This window comes from Harpia harpyja, chromosome 8 (genome assembly GCF_026419915.1).
Source record: "Harpia harpyja isolate bHarHar1 chromosome 8, bHarHar1 primary haplotype, whole genome shotgun sequence".
Taxonomy (NCBI): Eukaryota; Metazoa; Chordata; class Aves; order Accipitriformes; family Accipitridae; genus Harpia; species Harpia harpyja.
The window spans coordinates 8,328,057-8,352,603 of record NC_068947.1 but is presented as its reverse complement, the minus strand read 5'-3'; the positions used below and the strand labels follow the sequence as shown (position 1 = coordinate 8,352,603).

Sequence of the window (24,547 nt, the reverse complement as noted above, 5' to 3'; positions counted from 1 at the left end):
GGGGACCAGCTCCTGCTGCAGGGACAGAGCGGCTCTGAGGCCAAGCCAGGGGCCCTGATGTGCGAGGGGCTGGCAGGGTTGGAGCTGGTGTGAGCGTTACGGGGAGCTATATGTCTAATGTGTTTGACCTCCAGCTGGATTTTTGGGTTAAATTCCACATTATTTAGAGTGCATTAATTCTTAGTAACGATTTAGGCAATGGTTTCATTTTTCTGTGAGAATTATTACTAGCTTAGTACTTTTTCTGTGGATTAATAACTTTTTTTTCTTTTTTAGTTCCCAGTGTGTCTGACATGCTCCCTTTTTACATCCGTATCTCTGGTCTGTATGACAAACTTGCAGGTTGTCAGTCTGCCTTTAATGGCAAGCCCTGAAATCTCATGAGTCAGTTTTTCAGACTTTTATGCTTCTGTGAGGAGGAAACGGTGAGAAATACGATGGCATCTCTATCTTGTCTTCATGAGACAAAACAACTGATCTTTGCTGTATGTCCCCAGTTTCTTTGAATTGCATAATGTTTTGACACTCAGAAGAAACTTCATGTGACAAAAATACAAACAAATCCATAAATCTGTTATTTTAAAATGTCTCTTCTGCTGTGAGTTTGGCTTGTTCTTTCTGAGAGCCTCTATTTGCCATCTTCAGAATACTTATGAAACTTGACTAAACTGCCTTTGTGGACAACTAAAATTCATAGAACTGGCTATTAAAGGATTATATCCTAATTATGTTAAGTGAACCCTGACCTTGGTAATTTGAAGCTCTCTGCCAGCTTGCTTGCTAGAGCTGGTCATTCCTGCCAGATGTTGTTCATCAATGCTAGGCATCTGCCTTCCCTTAACGAAAGGGACCCAGAGCGTGGCCATCCGTAGGGAACATAGCTGCACCAAATACAGCACGACTTCGCGTTTCCCTGCTTAGCCCTGCTGCTTCCAAGCACGCTCTGTCCTGATGTCAGGAAGCTGGGGCTGGACCTGCCGCTGCATTTCCAGGAGCTGAAGGGCATCATCCTTCTTGCTGAGGACCATGATGCTGGGCACAGCCTCTCGGTATCTGCTCCTGGCCTCGCAGGATGGGAGAGATGGGGAGAAGGAAAAGGGTGCTGCTGGATGTTTGGTAATGATGTGGTGCAGGCAGGAGGAGGAGAGAGGTAGGCACGGTCACCGTCTCTGTTGTCCTGCAGTAGCTGGGGATGCACTTGTGGTTTCTGCATCCCCAGGTCGCTCACCGCCTGGCCAAGCAGTGCAGAAGCTCTGCTGAAGCTGGGACTGGGTTACCAAAGGAGAAGCAGCCCACAGCATTTACTGCAAGATGCTCCTCTTCTCTCCAAAAGGTTTCTTTCAGGGTCCCCTTTTAGGTGCTCCAGTCACCTTTGCTGTTTCTGGTAGTGGCAGTGGATTTTCACTGCCCTTTTCCCTCTCCTGAAGGAGCAGGGTGTAATTCTGGAAACGTGGTTTCGGTGTGTTGGGGTCATTAATTTTGTTTAAGTTATTATGTTGGTATTGCCAGGTTTCTTTTTGCTTTAAACCAGCAGTTAGAGTTCCAAAGACTGAGGAAATTGAATTTTATGTTGATTTATTTTTATTTACTTTCTAGTTTGGGGCATTTGAAGTTTCCGAGCATTGTCTTTGGTAGTATGGCTATATATATATATTTTTAATATAAAGCTAATGCTTCTCACCAATCATGTAATTTCAGCAGATACAGTTTGAAAGAATCACCAAAAGGTCAAAGTCTGTTGTATCTAAAGCCATCAATACAGTGTATTTTTTTGTAATACTTTTGTGACTTCTGTGATACACATGTATCATTAGTGGAACTGGAGCATCTAAGCCAATATCCTTACAAATGACCTTGGTAACCACTCTTTCAGAAGGAAACTTGTTTACCCTCTTGTTTTCAGTGGAAGTGAGAACTTGGAGAATATCCTTCTGATTGGGAGTTGCCACTGACATGAATATTAATGAAGAATGAGCAAGGGTTTGGAGGGCGTATCTCAAGTATTCCTTTAAAATCTAATCAGCATTATTTTATGCTGGCTGTAGCAGAAGAACTTTTGAATCTACCTTAGGATATGATTAACATTTATTATTTTAAACAAAATGAGCAAGCCAATTCTCATCACTTGGCTTATACAACTTCTGTGCTTTTGGCTGTGGACTCCATATTAAATACTGTTTGTTTTGAGGCTGTTTTTAATACTAGTCTTCAGAAATAAATTAAATTCCTAGCTCCTAAGTCTTGACAGCAGTTGTTTACTTTTTCCTTCAGTTGATTAGTTTGCTATTAAATTTCAAGTTCCTCTGCACCTCTTTTTGTGGTGTTTTGTTTTGTTTGGTTTTTTTTTTATTCCACCTCTTTTTCTGTTGTCTTTGCTCAGTTTTTGACCTGCTGACTGCCCTACATGGCTCTGAGTTGTTCTTCAGCTCTTCCTCCCTAGTGTAATGCCTGCTTTTTCTCCTTCATGCTACCCTTGCAAAGCACTAGTAAAGCATAAGTAGTCCTGGAGTCCTTAGAAGTCTCTATTTTTCTTCCAAGAAGGGCCTCCAGTATTAATGCCAACAGCCCTTAATGCTTTTGTCTGTTTGCAGGGTGTTTGCAGGTGTTGTGGATAAAATAACAAATTTTCTAGAGCAGAGACTTTGTAAACCAATGTTTATGCTTCTAATTTCTCTAAAAGGAAGCTGCTCACATGGAAGTGAGAAGTAAAGTATGCTGTGACAGACTTCTGGACTACAGTCGTATTTATTCATAAGAAGGTAACTAGTGAGAAAATGCAGGCTGACAAATTGAAGCTAACTTGGGGAGAAGTCCTGCTTGAGCTAGTTGAGGATAGTGAGCCACAACAGAAGATACTTTTTTTTTTTTTTAAGTGGTGACTTAAGCAGAGAAGGTAAAGAAAAGTTGCACAGGGGAGAAGTCCTCAAAGGAGCTTGCTGCCAGCATAGGGTTTACTGTAGTTCTGTGTCACTTCTGACACTGTGTGACTCCACTTACTGAAGAGCAAGAGGAGATCACAGTCAGTAACTTCACATTTTTTCCACTCCCCTTCTGTTTTCTAGGAACTTGTTGGACAGTTTCCTATGGATTACAGGCAGCTCCTGATGGTAGTTTTCAAGTGTTGGTGTAGTGTCTGATACTTAGAGCTGAGTTTTTTTCCTAGGGAGCCTTTCTTTTAGTCTCCTCATAAAATCTGAAAAATATTTTTAAAATGGCAGAGCATCAGAAATAACACATGACTCAAGGGTAAAGAGAGGATCAAGGATAAAGAGAGGAAAGCAGTGTATCTGGTGCTATAGTATTAAAAGTTAGATACTGAGTTGTGCCAGTTTCCAGTGCCAGCATTTAAAAAAAAAAAAAAAAAGATTTCTGCCATCTGTCACCAATTCAGAATACACCAGGATTAGTTTTCAATCTCTTCCTTTGAAAAGTTACCCCAAGGTCCACTGGAACTTGTCATTAAGGAGACTTTCAGCTTAAATGTTCTTTACTTAATTAACAAGTTACTAGTAGTTCTACCTCTTTAGTTACCAGTAGTAATACCTCTTTCAGTCCCTTATTGCCCTTCTGTAAGTGGCCTCCTGTTTTTCTGCCTTTTCAATTTGTTCCTAAAGTGTAGGCCTACATTTAAGACCCTATAATATCTTAATATAAGGGGAAAAAAAGCATATTGAAGTATGTTCACAGGAATTATTTTTTCTGGATCTTTAAAAGATAACAGTCATATATAAGTGGTAGCATTTGTTTGCCTCTTCAGACTCCCAGTTTGCTTTTCCATCTTGCAGCCTTCTAGTGCATCTAATGGGGCACCTGCCCACAATGTACCCTGTCCTCTCATCCTTTCCCCGTTGAAGAAGCCCCTGAAGCATCTTGTTTATGTGGGACTTTATGTGTAATTCAGGCTTGATTTGTTATAAACTCAGTTTCATAGATTTCATGAGAAAAGTCTAAAAAAACCCCAAACAAACAAACAAACAAAAAAAAACCCCAAAACCCCAGTTGCTTCTGCTTAGCGTAGAAGGTAGCGATGGCCTATGAGAGCCCTTTGTGCTAGAAGAGTTTGTGCCACAGGTGGGGGCTCGTCCTCAGGATCTGCTGTCCTGATGGAGGTGTGCCCTGCCGTCAGGGATGGAAACCACTGCGGCATCAAAGCGTGTTCATCTGAACAGGGTTTCATCCCAGCGCCTGAGGTAGTCTTTCACCCTTTCAGGTAGCCTGGAGGCAGACTAGTCAGTGCGACTGTTGTGTGAGGGTGGCTGTTGACTTCACCAGTATGCAGCTTATCTGGTTTCCTGGAGGACTCCAGCCATCCCAGCTCTTGGGAAACTCTGATGAGACCAGGTACGCACAACTGAACGATGCTGTCAACAGACCTGTGTTGCTTGCCTTCAGTGAGGTAAAAGCTCTCAAGGTCCCTGCCAGCCCATCGTTTTCTCATGACTCCAAATTCACACATCAGTTTGATTTTTTTTTTTTTAATTAGTTTATTTATTTACTTATTTATTTTTATTAGGATGTGTAAGTAAGATCTGTCAGCAAAGCAGCTTTGGAAATAGAGTGCCTCTGGGTGCTGGTCACACCTTTGTCTAGGGGGTCACACAATCTCCGAAGTCCTGGCAGAAGAGGAGGGGTTGCTAGCAGGATGCAGGTGGGCAATTCTCAGCTCAGGCTGCTAAACCACTGTGGAGAAGAGGGCCAAACATATGTCAGCAGTAGAAGTGCTGTGAGAAGCTAGCCTAGAAAACAGAGGGCAGGCGGAGGTGTACTGCAGGTTTATAAAATAGCTGGAATTTACTTAATTGCCCGGAACTTTGTGCTTACGTAAATTAGGCTATTGTAGTCCGTTTGACTGGTGACAAAGCTGTGAATAATTGAGATGAGCTGGTGTCTAACAGGATGGGACAGAGTCCGTGTTTAGCTGCAGACAAGTATTACTGGTGGACCATGCCATGTGAGAGCAGCAAAGAAACCAGTAACACTTACAGATGTCCAGACCATGGGCAACGTGTGGACAGCCTTTGCAGAGCCTCTTGTAGTTTGTCAAGCACAGAGTGCAAATTCTTCTATATCAACAGCTGTCTGTATTTTCCATGCACAACCCCATAGCTGCTGTAAATAATGAAGGCTTTGCTTTTCTGATATGCTTAACTTCTGGCTTAGACCACATATGTGCTCAGAATAGCAGATATATTATCATGCAGTATGCAGCTGTGGTAGCTGTGTTTTATGTAGATGTAATGCGGTGTGTTTACCCTCCTTAAACCTATTGATTAAAGAATGTACATTTTGTTCAGCTGAATTGATTTACATTTTAGTGTTCATGACAGTCTTTGTCCTTTCTTTGGTAACAGTCTGTGGCACTGTGACTGTTCCTGATCATAAAGACAAATGCTGCCATTAGGTTTTTTTAGCATTATTTATTGAAGAGTTCCTTAAGCAAAAATCAAAACTTTGAGTTCCTCATGGCCTGAACAAAGGAAACATTTTTCTCTAACCTCCTCCCTGTTGGTCTCCTGCTGGCATAACTAGCTGCCATTCCAAATGTTCAGGGACTTCTTTTGCTTGCCTGTCTTTTGGGGTTTTTTTATTTTGTTTTGCTGAATTTCAGTTTATTGCAAGATCTTTATCAGGTGGAGCCCTTTAAAAGGGAGGACAGATGCTCTTGGGCCTTCTCTTGCCAGCTTAAAAAAATCACGAAAGCTAACTTCTTTCTCTTTCTTTGTACCTAGTTATTTAAATGTTTGATTTGGCGATAAGTCCAAACAAAAAAAACCCTTGCTGGTCATGTTGAAAATCAGCATTTCATGAGAGCACCGTTCGTGTATGTAGCATTCGGATTTTTCCCTTTGAGCCAAGCTCCCAGCTTGACCCCCATAGCCCATCTACTTGATGAATCATTGTGGTACCTTGTGGGTTGTACTGTTCAGCAATCAAGGGAATGTGGCCTGTGTGGGAGATAAGGAACAACACAGGAGATGACTGATATTTCTCTTGAAGATCTACCAATGTCAGCTCCAAGTATATCTTTATTAGCCTGTCGAGCTGTTTTTTTTCCACAGAAGTCAACACTTTATTTCAATAACAGAAGCCTTTCATCCATATGTTTCACCTTTTTGTCTAGATTTTCTTCGAACAAATTTTCTGTTGAAAGCCAGCTACATATATACATATATATTTTACAACTCTGAAATTGCATTTTAAGCAAAATTTGATGAAATCCTTGCTTCCCATTGAATCACTCAAAATGTCACATCACAAGAGCAATCCAGAGCAACTAGAATTTCCAGAATTAGGATTCTGAAAATGCGTCATTTGTTTTCATTGAATATAAGGACACAATTTTCATGAAGGATATTATTTTTTTACAGCTTCAAGTGAATAGTGTTTAAAAATCAATTACCCAAGGCCTTTGGTCATTTTATGTGTGTATACTGCAAGCAGTATTTGAATACACTGCTCATCCTAACCATAAAGACACAATTAAAAAGCAATGCATTTGCAATGGAACAAGATACCTGGGAGCAGCCTATGACTGCACTAAGGTTCCTGGACTGTACGCGTGTTGGCAAAGGTGTTTGTAGCCTCTTGTTAAGTCTGCCAGCTTTTCCCTTGACTGCTGCTGCATTGCAGGACTTCTGCCTGGGTTGAGTCAGAGCGACTTGAACAACTTCCACTTTTTGCCAGTCTGGAGAGGGAAAAATAAACCAAAGTCAGTGGTGGAAAGTGTTTTGCTTTGGATTTTCTGTACCCAAGATATCTACATGTGTACATAAAAGGAAGCAGAGTGAATTGTACTTCACAGAGTTTTCTGGACCAACACTAACTTCTGCGTCCATGCAGTTTCCATCTCACCACTGATTTTTGTGAGAGTAAACTGTGTAGGCATGGCTGCCTACTTCTAGATATGTGACTTCATTGAAATGAACAAGACGCCTTATGCCAGGAGTCGTGTTTTCTTTGTCACACAGTATTTGCCAGCACATGAAACAAGTTTTATTTCATTAGCTGACTTCTGTGTAAAGCAATAGTTTTCTCAATGTGTAATTAATCTGTTTTGAAACACCTTCATGGCTTGGTGTCAGCTGCAGAGTTTCTTCATAGTCACATTAGGTCACAGATGGCAAGGGAGGAGGGAGGAGATTATCTTTTGGGAAAAGAACCTGTGCCTGCATTTTCCTAATCAGATTCGTGATTTCTGTGTAATTAGATGGTTTTATTTCACAAAGCATAAGCTACTGCTGGCATGCAAACTTCAGACGTCTCTGACCTCTTTTGAATTTGCTAATTCTGAAGCTTTCTGTTCTGCATTTCAGTTGTGCTTTGATTATGATGACTTTGAAAGAACTGTTCTTTGATGGAATCTCGTGTGAGGCATTTCTCTTGAAGCAAGTTAAAACCTGTGCTTTAAAAGATGGTGTTTGCATCTTAATCAATACTGAGACACAGTGAATTAATCTGTGTATAGCCCTGAGGGGGTGATCTTGGTATGGGATTACTTTCTGTGCCTGAAAGACCTTACACCTGCAAGGAATAGAAGCACAACAGTGGCGTGGAGCTTGCGGGTGTGCATGGAAGTTCAAATCTGTGCTATCCACATGTGTATTTCTGTAAATACAGGCAGGGAAATTTCTAAACCTCTCTGGAACTTAATCATCTGGGCTACTAAACTGCACATAGGATTATTAACTTGGTCTGGATGTGTGAGCTATGTTTGGATTCAGGAATGTGCCATGACTGTCTTGATATCCTCTGCTTCTCAGTTTAAGCACAGCTCTTGCTGAATACAAGATTGTTGGGTTTCTGTGCTTTAACTTCCTTTCCCATACATTGCAAAGACAGCTGGGACTACTGATTGAGTCAAGCAGGGGACTGAAAAGTGGTGTGGCCAGTGGGAACATCCTTTGAGGAGAGAGGAGGGCAGATAATATCTTTTCAGTTACTATGCCTATTGAAGACTGCTTAATATGAGTAGTTGCTGTTAGATTCTCTACATTTAAACGTGTTCATTAATAACAGTTGTGTTTCTATATCAACCCACCTGTAGGAAGGTTCAAGGCAAATCAGTATCTCTGGCTATTTATTAATTGATTTTGCTGACTCTTCCTCTGCTATTTGTTCTGCTTTGATTTCTTTAGCAAAATAAATGTTATGTGTATATATATATTTTTAAGCTTTACAGATGAGGTGCAACAAAACACCTGAGCGTGCAGGCAGTTTTTACGCAAATACTGAAATCCGACCGAAGCCAATGGCATATAAGCATGAGCTTTGCAGGACTGGGGTGTAAAGTTCAACCACTAAAGAATGAGATGAAAAATCTGGCTTTCCATTTTTACTGCCATCATAAAATGAGTGCAAGTATTTTTACACACAAAATAAAGCCCTCTAATCTGAAGGTCATGACCATTTTTGGTGCCTCTTCTGGCTCCTCATGTACATCTTCCAGACTTCTGAGGTCTTAGTGTGACCTAGCCCTGCATACTGCAAGAAGCTCTACAGTCTGCTGCACATAAAGCTGTTTTAAAAATCATATATTTGATATGGCTTCAGGTACTGTGGAATGTAAAAGTCTGAGGCAAAACACTGGAGGAACTAAATCCAGATGTTCAACTTCTTGGTGGAAACTGGTCACCCTCTTCTTAAACATGCTTAAACTGATCAGCTGTTTGAATATGGAAGAAATTCCCAAGTGCTCTCCTCTGTTTTGAAGGATAGATCATATGTGGAATGAGCCTTTCCTTTCCTCCCAGTGTCAAGAGTAGACAGTGCCTGCAGACCAGAGAAGATGCCATCTAAGCTCATTTAACTCACGTTGTTTCCCTCTGGGCAACACTGGGTGTCGTTACAACTGTTTTTTGGTTTGGGGTTTCTTTTCCCACTTTTTTTCCTTTTGGTTATTCTGTGAAATTTCCCATGCAGCTGAAGTTGGGAATTATCACTGTATTTTTAGGGTTGGTTTTTCTGTTCTCCATTTCCCAGCAATGTTCAAAAAGTTGGAACTGCAGTGATCTTTTCTGAAATACATATTTATGTAAATTCATAGAATCATTTAGGTTGGAAAAGACCTTTAAGATCATCAAGTCTAACTGTTAACCTAGCAATGCCAAGTCCACCACTAAACCATGTCCCTAAGCACCACATCTACATGTCTTTTAAATACCTCCAGGGATGGTGACTCCACCACTTCCCTGGGCAGCCTGTTCCAGTGCTTGATAACCCTTTCAGTGAAGAAATTTTTCCTAATATCCAGTGTAAACCTCCCCTGGCACAACTTGAGGCCATTTCCTCTCGTCCTATCTCCAGCCACCTGACAGAAGAGACCAGCACCCACCTCACTACAACCCCTTTCAGGTAGTTGTAGAGAGCGATAAGGTCTCCCCTCACCCTCCTTTTCTCCAGGTTGAACAACCCTGGATCCCTCAGCTGTTCCTCATAAGACTTGTGCTGCAGGTCCCTCACCAACTTGGTTGCCCTTCTCTGGACACGCTCCAGCCCCTCAATGTCTTTCCTGTAGTGAGGGGCCCAAAACTGAACACAGCACTCGAGGTGCGGCCTCACCAGTGCCGAGTACAGGGAGACGGTCACCTCCCTGCTCCTGCTGGCCACACTATTTCTGATACAGGCCAGGATGCTGTTGGCCTTCTTGGCCACCTGGGCACACTGCTGGCTCGTATTCAGCCAGCTCTTGACCAAATTGGTGCTATATTTGAGACTTCAAGCTTCAGTAGAGCATTAAAGTGGAACGTTGACTTTTGCTGCTGATTTTTACAGTATGTACCTCAATTTTAGGTAATCCTTATAAATCTTGAGCAAAAGAGCATGAGATAGAAAAAAAGGCTTAAGAAACTCAGTGGTGTAACCTGACAAAATAGTATAGCTTAAAAAATCTGAGCTTTTATTAATGTATTCTGCAGGACTGTAAGTACAGTAGATATGAAACTCTTCAGTCTGTCTGGTGCTAAACTAGGGAGAAAAGCACTGCTGTTCAGACAAAAAGCCCTTATTACAGGTGAAGTGCTGTAGCCTCTTGTACTTTACTGCCCTGAGACAGGACAAGTTCAGGCACTTAACTGTAAAAAGTTTCTGATTGGTTTCACGAACTACACTGTTGTTGCCTATAGCTTATTTTCAGTTGTTTCAACTCAAAAAGAGTTAAGAAATTTCTATGTCAGTCCTGGGAAAAACAAGTTTGCATAGCTATTCTGCCTCTTAAAGCCCACATTCCTCCTTTTTCTCAATTCTAAAGGATTTATAGCACAATAGCATGTTAAATGTTGTGTACACACCTGCGTATGCAGTGCGTGCCTTGGCGTTATGTTCTTGTGCCCTGATTCTGCCAGCAGACCTGCACAGGTGAATTTTTGCAATGGGGAGAGGAGTCCTGTGTGTGTGACCATAGATTTGCCCATGTGCAATCACTCATGTAACCAGGGGCATCAGTGGAGCAACAGAGTCCTTATTCCCTTTGTCCATGCGGGTAATCCCAGTGATCCTGGTGAAGATCTTACAGTGAATAACTCTGCTAAGGTTTATATGTGGTTACAGGCTTTAATGTTGTGTTTCTTACTTACTGGTGCTTTGTTTTTCCTTTTAACTTTTTTTAAAAGAAACCTTTAAGTCTTCTGCTGGTCTTGATTTTTCTTTTGTGCATTTTTATTATTATTTTAAATCTTGCCTTTCTGCTGCTTGTCAGAATTATGTGATCCAGTGAGAAAATGCCTGGTTTCAAGTTGGAGAAGGTGCAAAGTTTTTTGTTGTTTGTAGGATCAAGATGGCTAAGCAATTATTGATAGCTTTTCCGGTTCTGGAGACCTTTGAGACGGTAAGGCAGAATGGAAAGATTGTTTTCAAGTTAAAGGCTAATATCATGTAATATCTGAAAGGTTTTGTTGTGGAGGTTACCTACCCATTAGAGATGTTTTGCCTGCCATGGCCTGAATTGGTGTGCCTGACAAGTGTGGTGAAGTTTGGGATCTTGTTGTCTGGAATAGTGTCTTTCTTTTTGCTCAGGGATCTGTGGTGCGCAAAGGAGCAATGTACTTAAGAAAGTCAGGTTTTGAGCAAAACTGATGGACTGCAGAAGTCCTCTTAAAACTTCCTCTGGAATCTGATAGCATTTGTCTTCCTTCTCTGGCTCAGGTAACGCTGACAAATTGTCGCTCTTGTAGCAATCGAAGTACTCTCCTCTCAAAGCGTTTGCAGACTTATTAACAAACAGGCAAAGGAAAGGCTGATCTGATCCTAGAAATATAGGAACTATCTTGCTCAACACCTGTTTGGCTGTGTGTATTTAATTTATTTCTCTTGTATTGTGTGCAAATGTAAATGTGTCATTGTAATCTATGCTCATTCGTGAATGCAGCTGTATGCTCTGCTTCCTTCCCTTTCTTTTTCAGCTGACCAAAGCTCCTGGCCAGGAGAGCAAATGCTGGGCTGTAAGTGTGGAAATGGAGCCATCATAAGAAACAGAGTAGCAGCCTCCACTGGCTGTAGATTTTGGCACTAAGGCAGCAGAGTACTTCGTCAGATGCTTGATGTTGAACGTAAACATCTGTAATCAGTTTTGAGTGGGTTTAGGGTTAAACAAGTGGTCTCCTTGAGGCTGGTGAGACCACTTCAGGAGATACTTAAGTGTTTTGCTGAATGAGAATTGGCTTGAAGGCTGTCATCGGAACACTTGGGAGTGGATTTGGCAACAACAAAACACAGGCAAAACTGATCCTGAAATGGTCTGATTTAGATTTTGTGCAAACGGGTAACTGTTGTGTGTCTGAGTGTCCCATTAGCTTGCCAGTTTGAACACTGAAAGGTAAATGTGTTCTCTTAATAATGGATTCTTCTTGTACAAGGATTTTTACTTCCTTAGAAGTCTTACTGGCTTACTGTCATAGCTCCTCCTGCCCTGTCTGGCAGTCATATCCCTGGTTTTATTCATTCCGCACAGACTATTGGGTTTGTGGTGACAGACACTGCTACGTGTTTTCTACTTGGTTGCGTGTAGTTTCATTAAAACTCTATGCCCTGATAAAATGTATGTAAAGAGAAAGCTTTCCTATGCATCCCCTGGTTATAAAAATGTAGTGATTATTTTGTGAATGAAGAAATCTTTTTTCCCTAACATAAACAGAATTGTCTAAGTCCATAGATTAATCTCATAATAGATTAATCTTAAAATGAAAGTGTTATTTCATGCATTTTGCTTGTCATCTGCCAGAACAAAACCCACAGCTGGTTTTTGCAGGAACCTGCTATACCCTGAACCGTGATGTGGGACATCTGTAAAGCAGCTTGTTCTTGTCATTCTTCCTCAAATACCCAGTTTTTGTACTGTGATAATTTTAGCACTTTGAATGCACAACAATGCTTTGTCCTTACGTGGCTTGGCAGCTAGTTTTGAGCTATGTGAAGCAGAAATACTTTGTTTTGTGGCTGAGAAAATGAAGATGAAATGGCGACTCGCTCAGCGTCACTCGTGGGGTGGCACCGGTGGGGAATGAGGCGCCAGGTCAGGTCTTGTGGCTGCCGGGACGGAAGCCATCTGCTGAAGCAGGACAGTTTTGCCGGCGGGACGCTGCGTAACATGGCCGTACGCGCCTTGCGCGGTAAGGACAGGTCTGTCGGAGCAACGTGGGTGGGTGAATATGGAGAGAGGTAGGGGTGAGTACCAGGTCCAGGCACGTGTGAAGAAGGACGTGTGGAGACAGGAGAAAATCCGGCACCTCTGGGTGAGGCGACGCTGCCGTGCCGGGGGGCCATGGCGTGGTGGTGTAGGTATGGCCTCCCTCATGTCCTCCCTCAGCCAGACCAGCTCTTCAGGGACGCCCCTCAGGTCCGATCTCCATGGCGTGGCCTGAGGCCTCTGGGCGATGCCCAGACTGCCCTCGGTGCCCCCAAGTTGTGCAGGCTCTGCCGGCGTCGGCCATTGGGCTCTCTGTGAGAGGAGGCCATGGGCAAGTGGGAGCGAGACCCTCCCAGGGCAGCGGGAGGACGACCTCTCCCGTGGTTCCCCAAGCCAGGCCCGGGGTGGTTATTAACAGTAACGAAACATTGCTTGTTCGGAAAAAAACCTGACTCGCTTCTCATTTCGAGCTAGAAAATGAGCTGGAAATGGGAGATGTCAAATTCCATGAGCAAAGCCTTGTTTCAGGGCAGAAGTAGTGAATAACTCTTTAAGGCCAATTTTTGTTAGAAGACTTTCAAAAGCATTTAATTATTTCTTGTCTAAGGAAAGGTAAATATGCAAGAGCTCACATAGCTCTAACATGTACTGATTTTAAATGCTAAAGTCACTGCACACTAAAATTTGGACAATTAAGAGTGGTAACACTGAGATAACAGTTTTATAACCCTCAAACTGAGTGATTAGCTAAGAGTATCCCGATTTCTGACAGAATAATTGATGCTTAGAGAGGTGTTCATTTACATATCAAAGTCTTCACAAAACCCTCAGGGATCACAGCTTGCTCTTTATGTTATACGGTCAGACTTCAAGTGCAACAAAGTTTAACATTTTTATGTTGAGAAGTTTCTTAGAGGTCAGTGTTTAGGCATCAAAAATTCAACCACAACAATAAATATAAAAAAATGCAGAGAAATGGCTCCTAAGTGATAGGAAGCCTGTGCTCTACATAAAGCCCTCCATTTCAGGGGAGAAGCTGTTCGGAAGTTCAATTCATCAGGTCCCAGATCGAGGCCTTCTGAAAATTGGTGGAAGGAACCCAGTGATAACAGCAAGCCTTGAATCGGGCCCGAGGAGAATTGTGGGCTTTTGCTATTTTTACGGTACATGTGAACACAGCTCTCCTAGTTTTTCACGTGCAGGAGCCTCAACGGCTCACGTAGCTGCAGTACTGGTTGTAGATTTTGGTCTGACGTGGAGCGCATGCATCTGCCGCTTCCCTGCGGTTCCCAGAAGGAGCTACTGAGTGCCGCAGGCTGGTTCGTGGGTCCTGGCTGCTAGTGCCCAAGGCACAAGTAATGGGGAGAGAAGGGTCACGGGAGATGCAAAGAGTGTCATCTTCAGGCGGTCCGAACCCTTGCGAGCAGTGCTGTGGCTGATGCTGTGGAGGGCACTGCCCTTCTGTAGGCAGACCCTATGCCCTAAAGCTACTCTGCCGAGCAACTGCAGATGCGTGGGCTGGGTTTCTCTCCTGGGTTTTCCTGATGTTGGTAGAGTAAGAAGTCAAGTTTCACCGCTTTCTGGGCAGTTTAGTTTGTTTTTTATAAGAAACGGAATCTGTTGACAGATGCTGATAGTAATTTGGGGGAGACAAACATTGTTTTGGTAGCTCTTTTATCCTTATGCTAAATCATCCTAGCCATTAACATCTCTTGGGTTTGATTTCTGCAGAAAGTTTGTGTACTTTGCACATTAAATTGGTAGCTTATTGAGGTGCCTGAATTATTTGATTTAGCTTAACTTGAAGCAGCAGCTTATACAGACCATGGTCTCAGACCTCAACAAATGGTGGTGAAATATCCCCATAGCTGTAATTTGAGATACCATGTGTGAGAAGCTCCCATAGCACAGTGCTGAGCCTGCTTAGTACCTGCCTATTGCATGTAAGGCTTTTAGATTTCTCAGAGGGGAAATTTGTATGAGCCCTTCTTCTTGGAGAAGACTTATCTAGAATTTAGACTAGATTTCATGCTCTGAAGCTGCTGATTTTAATTAAATGTTGCTTAAGGATATTTTGAAGGCTTTCTTGCCGACTGCCGTGTTTCATTGATGAATTACTTGAATGGTGGTGCTCCAAATGGTTTCTGGGTTTTATAAAGCAGTTTCTACCTTTATTTTAAGCTTTTAACTGTTGCACGGGTTTTTAAAAGTACAGAACTGTACTATCTCTCTATTTTGAACAACCCCAGAGGACTGCTTGATACCAAACTGTGTTTTTGATTTGAGTGTAACTTGTGTTTGCAGGTCATGTACCTCAAAGTTTTGTTCTTGATATGAAGATCATACAGGTTGTAAAAGAGGGTTGTTCTTGAGTTATGCACATTTTACTTCTGCTGTTTGGCCTGATGGCTGTTAACAGCCACTGACACTATGGAACCACTTTATAGTGAAACCTTTGATGTGCCCCTTCACCTGTACCTCCTCTGTTCTCTCTGCTCAGCTTCATGGTAGGTGGGCTTCCCATAGCAGAGGAACTGTGACTTGACTTGTGCAACATGGCATTGCACAACATGGCTCTAGGAGCAGTAAGAGAGATTTACTATTTCACTTGATTATCAAATCAATTTTCCCCTTCCAAATTCACTATAAACTGGGTCTGCTATGAATCTGAGCTTCAGAGAAGCCCGTGCTGATGGCATTGCATAGATTATTGCATCCTCATCTTGCATGTCTTTTCGCAAAGCTTTCTTTTATTCTTAATTTATATTTCCTTTCTTGCTGCAGTTTTTTTTCTCTATTTTGTATTGTAGGATCGGGATATTCACCCCTTGAAGATGACGAAGATGTGTATGCACGCAATAGATATAAAGGTGAATGCTTTGCTTATGTGCTAAGGATCAGCTGATTGCTGAGAGAAAGCTTCGTTCTTTTTCTTTTCATGGATTATAAAATCTTGGTGATCCAGTTCCATGGTTTTTCGCATGGATTTTTAGATCAAGATTTAATTTCTGCTTTTTTAACAATGGAAATTAGACGAAGTACTGATCACCACTCTTTTATGCACCTGAGTAAGTAACTTTTGCACTGCCTTTGCTCTTGGAAGATCAGGTTGTTAAATCATGAAAATCTGGGAAGAGCTTCTCTTTCTTCTTCATACATCCTAACAAAACCATCAATGATAAGCTGACTCAAAACCTGGGCCTGCTGATGGTAATGTATAGAAGTACATGCAAGAGAATGTGATTTTCATGACCTCTTCCCCCCCCCCCGTAAAATTGTTTGCATTTCAGGTTAACCTGATACCTGAAATGCCAAGTGAAGTGTGTTTAACAAATGAACGTGTACATTCCAAAAACAAATTATGTAGCTGGATGAATGAGTGAACGGACTGGTGTGTTTATAAAGCAAATTCAGGTTTTCTTCCCTATTCTAGAAGATTTTGCCATTCAGCAAGATTCAGAAGTTTTTTGCCACTACCAGTAAATCTTCCATTTACTATGTCCATTTTCTTAAAAAGTTTGCTTCTGTCTCAATACCCCTCTCCTCTGCCAAAATCCCTCAGAAGCCTGGACAGTAAAGAAACTTAGCATTTAATTTGTCACTTTAAATGGTAACTGTGTTTCATTTTGGTAAACTAATCTGTGGACATGCTAGAATTGTAATCATTCTGATTACTTGAAAATACTGGGCATTGGTGTCTTCTTGTACATTATTGATTCTCTGCAAAGAATCAATGGGCCTTATAAGAGGTAAGTCATAAAGTAATTCAGACATTTATGAAGAACAAAGGGGAAGGCACAGATGCATACATATGGCTATGTTGCTGTTTTCATAAATGTCTTATGTTCCTCCCAGTAAAATACTTCAGTATAAAATTTTGCTTTCAAACACATGCAGAAATATTTCTCTAAAGCTTTATTTAGGTAAACTCATTTTTCTTTGCCTTTTAACATGTAACCCTCTGCAGACACATAGAAAAAGAATTCCAGAGATCATGAAGATAAATCAATGCCAATTCATGCCAGGGCAGGCAAGTAGTTAAAATGCGGATTCTGTATAAATTCCTTTTATATGGTGATCCAAAATGGATTATACTCATGTCAGCCAAAATGTCACTGGGGTAAGTGAAACATAATGACTCATTCACGCAGATATTAAAAACTACCCTGAGTTTGGAAGCGCTACTGCCAAATGTTGCAGATCAGACAATGTGAATCTAAGAGTATAAAGCCCTGGAGTAGAAAAGGCTCACTCTTCATTAGCATACTTATTTAAGTTGGTATTGGGGGGAAGGGGGTGGAGAAAGACAAAGCAAGGAAAAATGGGCTGAGTAGCTACGTTCAGAGCTTCTCCTTATATGTGCAGTCCAGCATCTTGGGTATGGCCCATTGCTCGGCAAATAAAACTTCCCAGTATCAAATAACTAAATGAATTTTCTTAACTGGTATGAACATATGTAGGCAGCGTTGTTTTTTCTTTGCACACATACTCCCTAAACAGTGCAAGTGAGCACACAAATTTGTCCTCTGTGGCATCTGCAAACAAAACATTGCAGTTTATTGCGGGGGGGAGGGAATTGACCTCCTACCAAACCTTTTGTCTTCATCTGGATGTTTTTCAACTTGCTCAGCTTTCCAGAGAAACATTGCTGACACTTTCTGTGCCCGCGGCATTTTTACAGATATTTTCCCTTCCTCCCTGGTGAACCCTCAGCTCTGTTGGCTGGTGTATCAGCAAGCAACAGTATAGCCAGTCAGTTTGCACGCTGCTTGTGAAGGAAATGCTCAGCTGAGGCTGGTGTTTAAACAGGACTGAGGGTTGGGGGAAACGATGCTCTAGAAAATGCTTTCCTTCATGCCACTTGGCATGGCTGTCTTGGATCATATTTGATGAGGAAGAGCTTCCTGAATACAGCAGTTCCTGTGTTCATCACAGTTCTAGTGCCACTGCTTTGATGATCCTCATTCCTTGTATGTTTTCTCAAATAGTGTAATGATCAAACGGTAGCCCTAGCTGTAGAGGCAACATAGTGGCTTCAACTATTTCTGCTTGCTGCCTGTTTTCCAGTGGTTTCAAACACAGGACTGAGTCTCTGAAATGTTTTACTACTAAGTGATAACGCAGGCTATTGTATCGCTGAGGAATGGCACAAACTTTCTGTTAAACAAAAAACCATTACATAAGTCCTGGTACCTAAAAACTCAAATTTCAGTTAGGTGAACAGAGCCCAGTACAGATGGTGAAGCTCCAGAACAGATGCCTGGGAAACCTGTAGCTTTTCTTATTCCCAAAGCCTTCAGGAACATGGCTGATCTTTTCTTGAGGCAGGGAACAGCTTGTGACCTCTCAGGGCCCCATCCAGCCCTAATATTCTACAAATATTCCACGTAGCTGCTTAGCCTTTGAAAACCAATATGTGCCTTTGCTTAAAAATAAACAAACTTTGATCTAAAACTTTGTTGTATCGTTTGATGTGCTTTCAGGCACATACGCTTTTCAAGTTAGCTGGGGGTTTTTTTCAGTGCTATCAGTTGGTCTAAACCCAGATACTTGCCCCCCTATAAACCCTGCCTCACCCAGTTTCTTCTAATCATGTTCAGTTCCAGAGCAATGATAATAATATTTAGATGAAACAGATGTTCCTTCTAAGCTCATCAAGTCATCTGCATCCAAAAGCATGCCTGGTTTTGTTTTTTCTTTCTGACAATATCATTTGGTCCAGTAAAAGATGTGTTACCACTCCCTAGGAGCCTTGCTTTGTTTCTCTCTGTAGACCACCGTAGCTGCAACGACACTACAGGAAGGGCTTTTTCAGTATTCTGTTTGTGCATTAAACTGCATTTGTTAGCTGTTAGCTGCCACTTTTTTTTTTTTAAATATATGTGCAGCCGTTTACTCAAGGCAAGCGTGTTTTTAAAGCCACAAAAATTAGCAGAAGAACTCAGGCAATTTGCAATACCTGAAACAGCTGCTTTGCCTTTTTTTTTCTTTTATTAGCCTCTTGATCATGTTGCAAAGTGTATTTGTCTTAACACCCTTTACAAAGGAGATCAGCCATGTGCGTTTGCACATTATATATGTGGAAAACCTGAGGTGTAAATACCTTGAACTGATTTGCTAAAGGATTATGTAGCTGGCTGGGGCAAAGGCTCAGTCTACCTGAGTCTTCATCCCCCCTGTTGTGCCTCTTCAGTCAGTGTTCTCCTAGTAACTTCAGGTTTAAACCCTTCTGCAGAAAAACTGAGGCCTTCTCCTTAGTTAAGGAGATCCTATGGCAAGTGGAAAAAACTTTTTTTTTAAATTAAAAAAAAAAAAAGTAGTTTAGGGTCTCAGGGCATGAGAAGAACAAGTGTGATAGAAAAGTTGGAAATTTTGGGGATGAGACCACTGAAGGAGTGATTATGGAAAAGCTGCTGTTAGTGGAGGAGGAAGAGGATTTCTCCAGGAGGTGAATGAGACAGAGGCTGCCTCTGTCTGCCTCTGTGAATCCAACATGCGTGGCTTCCCCCAGAGAGCGGTCAGAGGTGATGCTTGAGACTGCACCTGTGGCAGTGGGGTAGGCAGCTCAGGAGGCTGCAGAGATGGGCGCTGTCATCACTCATTACTGCAGCAGTAGCTGATTGACTTCTGTTCCCATTAGCTCGCACTCCTCAACTGCTCTCCCAGTTTTAATTTGGTTCATAGCAAGCATGAGAAATGTGAGCCACTGTGATACAGCCCCTCAACAAAGTGGCCCAAGTCAGTTGATGGGGTTTTTTTTAATGTCTTTTGGTAACTATGGGATAGAGGTTAGGGTGAAGGACAGGAAATAGTTCTAAAAAAAAAAAACAACAAAACAAAAAACAAAAAACAAAACAAAAAAACCAAAACCATCCACAACAAAAAACACTCTCCACCAAACTACCTTGCATAATTGTAAGGTAAATAGTGGAGGATGTATTTGACATTCAGTACTTTTGGAAAATAGGACCATAGGTGGAAAAAACCAGAGGTGAGATGATTGTGTGGCTGTGCCAAAAAGCTGAACTGCACTCTGCCCCTAACCTGCTGTGTGCTGTTATACTGGTCTGCTCGTTTCCCATGCCTTGGTTACTGCCTGTTTGGTGACACTGGGAATAATGCCACTTGTACATCGTTGTAAAGGGTTTTCACGTGCATTGGTGAAATACAAAAATAAGCACATCGCAGTACAATATGACTGCTTCAGAAACAGACTAACCTAGAGGAACATGCTCTTGGTCTAGTCAAAAGCTTGACAATTAGTCTCTGATTTTAGTCCTCAGATGCTATTTATGTTGATTCAGGACCAGCACAGCAAAACGTAGGTGTAAAAATATAGTTTCCATTGGGAAAGCATGAATATGTCCTAGAGACATTGTACGCTGAATATAAATATCCCATGTACAAGAAATAGGCTGTATTGATTTTTGTTTGTGAGGAACTGGTCCAAATCATGTAGAAAAATGTACATAATAACTACAGGAATTAAGAGCTAGAAGTGAACATCTGCCAAAGATGACCTAGAAATTATTTTTAAATGTCTCCTGTGACTTTGTCAGGATGAAGGCTAAAACTCTGTGTTTAGTTTGCTTGGGGTTTTTTTTCCATCTTTCTTGCAGGCTTCGAAAGTTTTGTCATGTACCTGCTGCATGTCACACATTGTCCCACAGGATTTCAGGACCTGTCATCTTTCTCTTTTTGCCTTGCAATCCTTCCCTCTCTCCCTCCCTCTCGATATGTCCTTTTCAACTCTTGGAGCTGAGAAGGGGCAGGCTTAGTCACTCCTTGTGTAGAAAACTCCTAGTGAGAAGCTGCTTGCTGCAGAAAAAGTATGGCTTTGTTGGTGCGCTCTGTTGTCAAAGCTAAACAAAGATTTTGAAGCTTTGGCTGCGAAGGGGAAGTCTCTCTTTGATACTGCACCCATCAGTATCACAGTATGGTGTTTAATCCTCACAAGAAGATGGTACCCATATCGTGAGTATTTTAAAGTGTAGTCCTGACCAGTTATTAAAGGTTCAGTTTTATGTACATCTGTTTCCCTTTTTCCGATGAGTTTGCTAGGAGCATTAGCCGTGAAGTCCCAGCCAAATTCCATCTTTCCTCTGAGTTGGCAGATCCATCCATGTCACTGTACTGCATCCAGGAGGAACTAGAAGGTGGTTCTCGTACTTCAGGCTACATTTCCATGATATTAGGGAAAGATAGTCCTCCACCCATCTTTGGAGGTGAAGACTATGACACATGAAGTCCAGACCTTTGAGAACATTTAGAACTGGATTTAAATTTCTGCAGCTTGGGTTCCCTTTTCTGAATATGTGCTAAGCATATAGTATGCTCATGAATGAACATGGATATCCTCTGAAGGATTTGACAATAGGAAGTGCAGGGATTTGTGCTGTCAAATATATGCATTGTGCCTGAATGCACGTTGCCCTTGGAAGCTACAAATTACTACCAAAAAGAGGAATAAGGTCAGATCCTTCTCAAAAGCTCTTGACTTAGTCTGTTGGATTGGACACTTGCCTTCAGATTTATTCATGGCAATGGTATTGTGCCCATTTGCTGGTAGAAGACTATTTTGTTGGTGATATAAAGAGTAGTTGAATGTTTCAGTGTGGCATCACAGAACTGCCGAGAACAGCGAAGGAGCTGCTGTTCTTGCACACTTCACAAGTTCCAGTTTGGGCTTAATCTTGGGTGCTAACTTGGAAAGTAACTTTGCAAAACTGGAGTTGTACTTAAAACCTGAATGGTTGTTCTGACACTTGAAGGATGTGTACAGACAGGCTTGACATATTGGCAATAAGATTTATGTAAGTCACACCCTTTCTAACTGTGGGAGAGCTTGAACTATCACAGAGTTCAGCTTTACTGCACAAATTATTATGGAAGATTTTTTTTTATTTTAAATGGGCAGTGAGAGAGCTAAATGTTGTAAGGATTACAACTACAGCTAGACCAAAGGTGTTCCTAATGCGTGCAGACTTTTGTTACCAAACAGAAGGTAGATGTATCCATTTAAAAAAGAGGGGGAAAAAGATCCGGTTGTCATTAAACTGTCCACATGGTGGCACACTTATTCCATGGACAATAAAACATAGCCGACCCCCCCCCCCAATCAAATGGCTACAATCTTTAATTTTTGTAATAAAAAAGAGCTGCCAGTCTTTGAAGGGCTGACCTTCTGGTGTGTAGGACTTAGTACACCTTGCTGCACTGTTACTTCTCCACTTTGAGGATTGGTGGCTTTTTAAATAAGACCTTTTTTTCCATTTCTTCTCTGTGACCTTGAATAAAGAAAGTGATTTTATGTTTGTGTCTGACCTTTTACATTTTGCGAAGTACTATGAGTGGTTTTTTGTTCTCTGTGCTAGAAACACCGTGGTGCTCCCCCATTAAGGTGAAACACGGTTATGCAAACTGCAGGACACCTCAAGGGGAATATTACAAGAATGTATTGGGAACAAGGTGTGATATTCGCTGTCAAAAAGGCTACGAACTGCATGGCCCTCAGCAGCTAATTTGTCAGTCAAGCAAACGCTGGTCTGGGAAAGTGCTTTGCAAACGTAAGTAGCTGTGAAATTTGTGCATGCAGCTTGTGCCTCAGATTCAGCAGACAACAAACTTTACTTGCCTTTAAAACAGAGATCTAGGGATTGTTATTTGCATTTTAAACATTGACAGTATACTTGGATATGTATATTGGCTTGTTGCTGAGGATCTTACAGTGGTACATGGCGTGTTAAGTGTCATGAATGGTACAAATACTCTTGGCAGAGGACAAAGATAAGGAACATTTTATGAGTGTGGGATTTTGATTTGTGGGAGTAATTTTATGACAGAGCCATAAAGCTCCTTTAAGATACTGCCTATCTTTGATTTTGTAAGCTGACACAATTTGTATTGGATGTCTAAGTGGGCTCTTGCTGTAAAATACTTTCTGAAAAGAGAGGAATAGGTACTTGTCATCTTTTTCTCATATAAATATTGCATTAGGCCACTGTGTTTGTAAAGTTAAATTTGAAACGCAGCTAATAAGAACAGTGTGAAAAGCCTCATGTGGAACATGACTTTCTCCCACTTGTCGTTTGCTGGCTGCATTCTTATTTCTGTGTAATACCCCACATTCACATTACTCTACAGGGGGATAACAGGTTTCCAGAAATCTTTGTTTTCTATTCCAGAAAAGCGCTGCCCCACCCTGTCCATGCCGACCAACGGGGGCTTCAAGTGTTTAGATGGTGCCTACTTTGGCTCAAGGTGTGAGTACTACTGTTCACCAGGATACCAGCTGAAAGGCGACCGTATAGTAACGTGCATGGACAACAAAGTTTGGAGTGGCCGGCCAGCATCCTGCGTTGGTAAGTAGGATGGTTAGTCTGCATCCTGGAAAGGTCTATATCTTGAGGTACCTGCTGGTGCCCAAGTCCTCCAAATGAATTAAAAAATGCTCTTTTATCCAGTTTCTGGGGGCGAAAAAGCAACTGTCCCTTTCGAGGAAGCAGAGGACAGTTTTCCAAGGGATACAAAGTGCTCTCTGTCACTTGGTAGACTTTCAGTCCCAAGTGACCGTCTTCCTTACACACACACACACTATCAGGTCCAAGCATTATCACTTTAATAAAGATGAGGCTGGTGTAAATAGTCAGTGCTTTACAATGCTTATAACAGCCTTTGCTGATCTCCTGGGTGACTCGTTGGTGACTATGCTGCTCTTCTAGCATGTTCTCTGTGCGGGAGTCTGTCCTGCTCTCTGCAACTTAATGATAAAACAGGTTTGAAACCAAACCCTTTGTCTGACCTCCCCTGTTGCTGTTCTTTCTTGGGGTCGTGGTTTCCAAATATATCCCAGAATATGAATGGACTGTAGTTACCAGCATGGCTGCAGTGAGCTAAACTAAATTTCAGTCTAGTTCACATTAGTTATGCCAGCAATTTTCATTACATAGTCAGCGGTCTCATGGGAACCTCAGCTGGAATAATTGGTTTTATATACATAAATCAAAAGAGAGATAAACAAATACCGAGATTTAACTTTCCTTCATACTAATGAGATTTCAGCAGATAGTGAAGTCTCAGCTGCTGCTCTTGTTTCTGGGAAGTCTCTGATAAAAGGTTCAGCAGCCACCCACAAAGGAAAGTATTTTTTGGCCATCTGAATTGGCTACCAGTAATTTAAGCTTGTGGGTGGTAGAGTATTTGTGCTCAGTGTTTTCTGTGTATGATAACTCGGTTTTCCTCAAAATGCCTGTGGATCAGTCTAGGTTGGCAAATGGCTTTGGAGTCTCTCCACTGTGGCCTGACATTCGTAGGATTTTGTTCAGGTTTCCTGTTACTTGGTGTTGTGCAAATGTAGAAATGAGCCTGCTGCTTGGGTCTAGACTGTTTGTGCTGTCTTTTGTTTTTATTGACAAAAACAAGCCTTATCCTTCTCAATGGTGTGGGCAGAGGAAGAAAAACAAACCCTTTTAAGTTTGGGAATGATAAAATATTGTCCTCTGTATTTCCTGGCAATTTCAGAACCTCATCTGTTTGCAGCAATGGAGTGCTTATTACAGACAATGCTGTCTTGCAGAGTAGAGTAAGCAAGAATGTCTTAAGCAAAAAAGAGGCTAAGTTAGCACCAACACTTCTTTTTTATTCCAAAAATGCAGGATAGTTGCTGCATAGGGTATGATTGCAAGTCCCGAGTAACCCAGTAAAAATAATATTATTATTTAAGTTCTGGCAATACCACATAGCATGGAGAAAACCCCTTCAAACCTTGTGTGCACATAGTTCCTATATGCAAATAGTGAGTTGTGCAGTTAGCAAACTGTTTAATAAGGTTATGTTTTGACCTCTTGATAGGTAGGATAGAGATTTTTTTGTGACCAGACATGACACTAACAGTATAATGCAGTTTTCAGTTGACAACATATCCCTTAC

At 41.7% G+C, this 24,547-nt stretch overlaps 1 protein-coding gene across 2 annotated transcripts in view; it reads left to right on the top strand.

Annotated features, from left to right (window-relative positions):
* The window catches only part of SRPX (sushi repeat containing protein X-linked), a 50,576-nt gene that overhangs the window by 12,144 nt on the left and 13,885 nt on the right, over positions 1-24,547 (top strand). Inside the window, exons 2-4 of one of the 2 annotated variants that reach the window (XM_052794646.1) lie at positions 15,430-15,489; positions 21,994-22,185; positions 22,804-22,980. In XM_052794646.1, coding sequence (XP_052650606.1) covers positions 15,430-15,489; positions 21,994-22,185; positions 22,804-22,980 — 429 coding nt within the window. The remainder of the gene's footprint in view (positions 1-15,429; positions 15,490-21,993; positions 22,186-22,803; positions 22,981-24,547) is intronic. The other variant, XM_052794647.1, reaches the window with a different exon arrangement.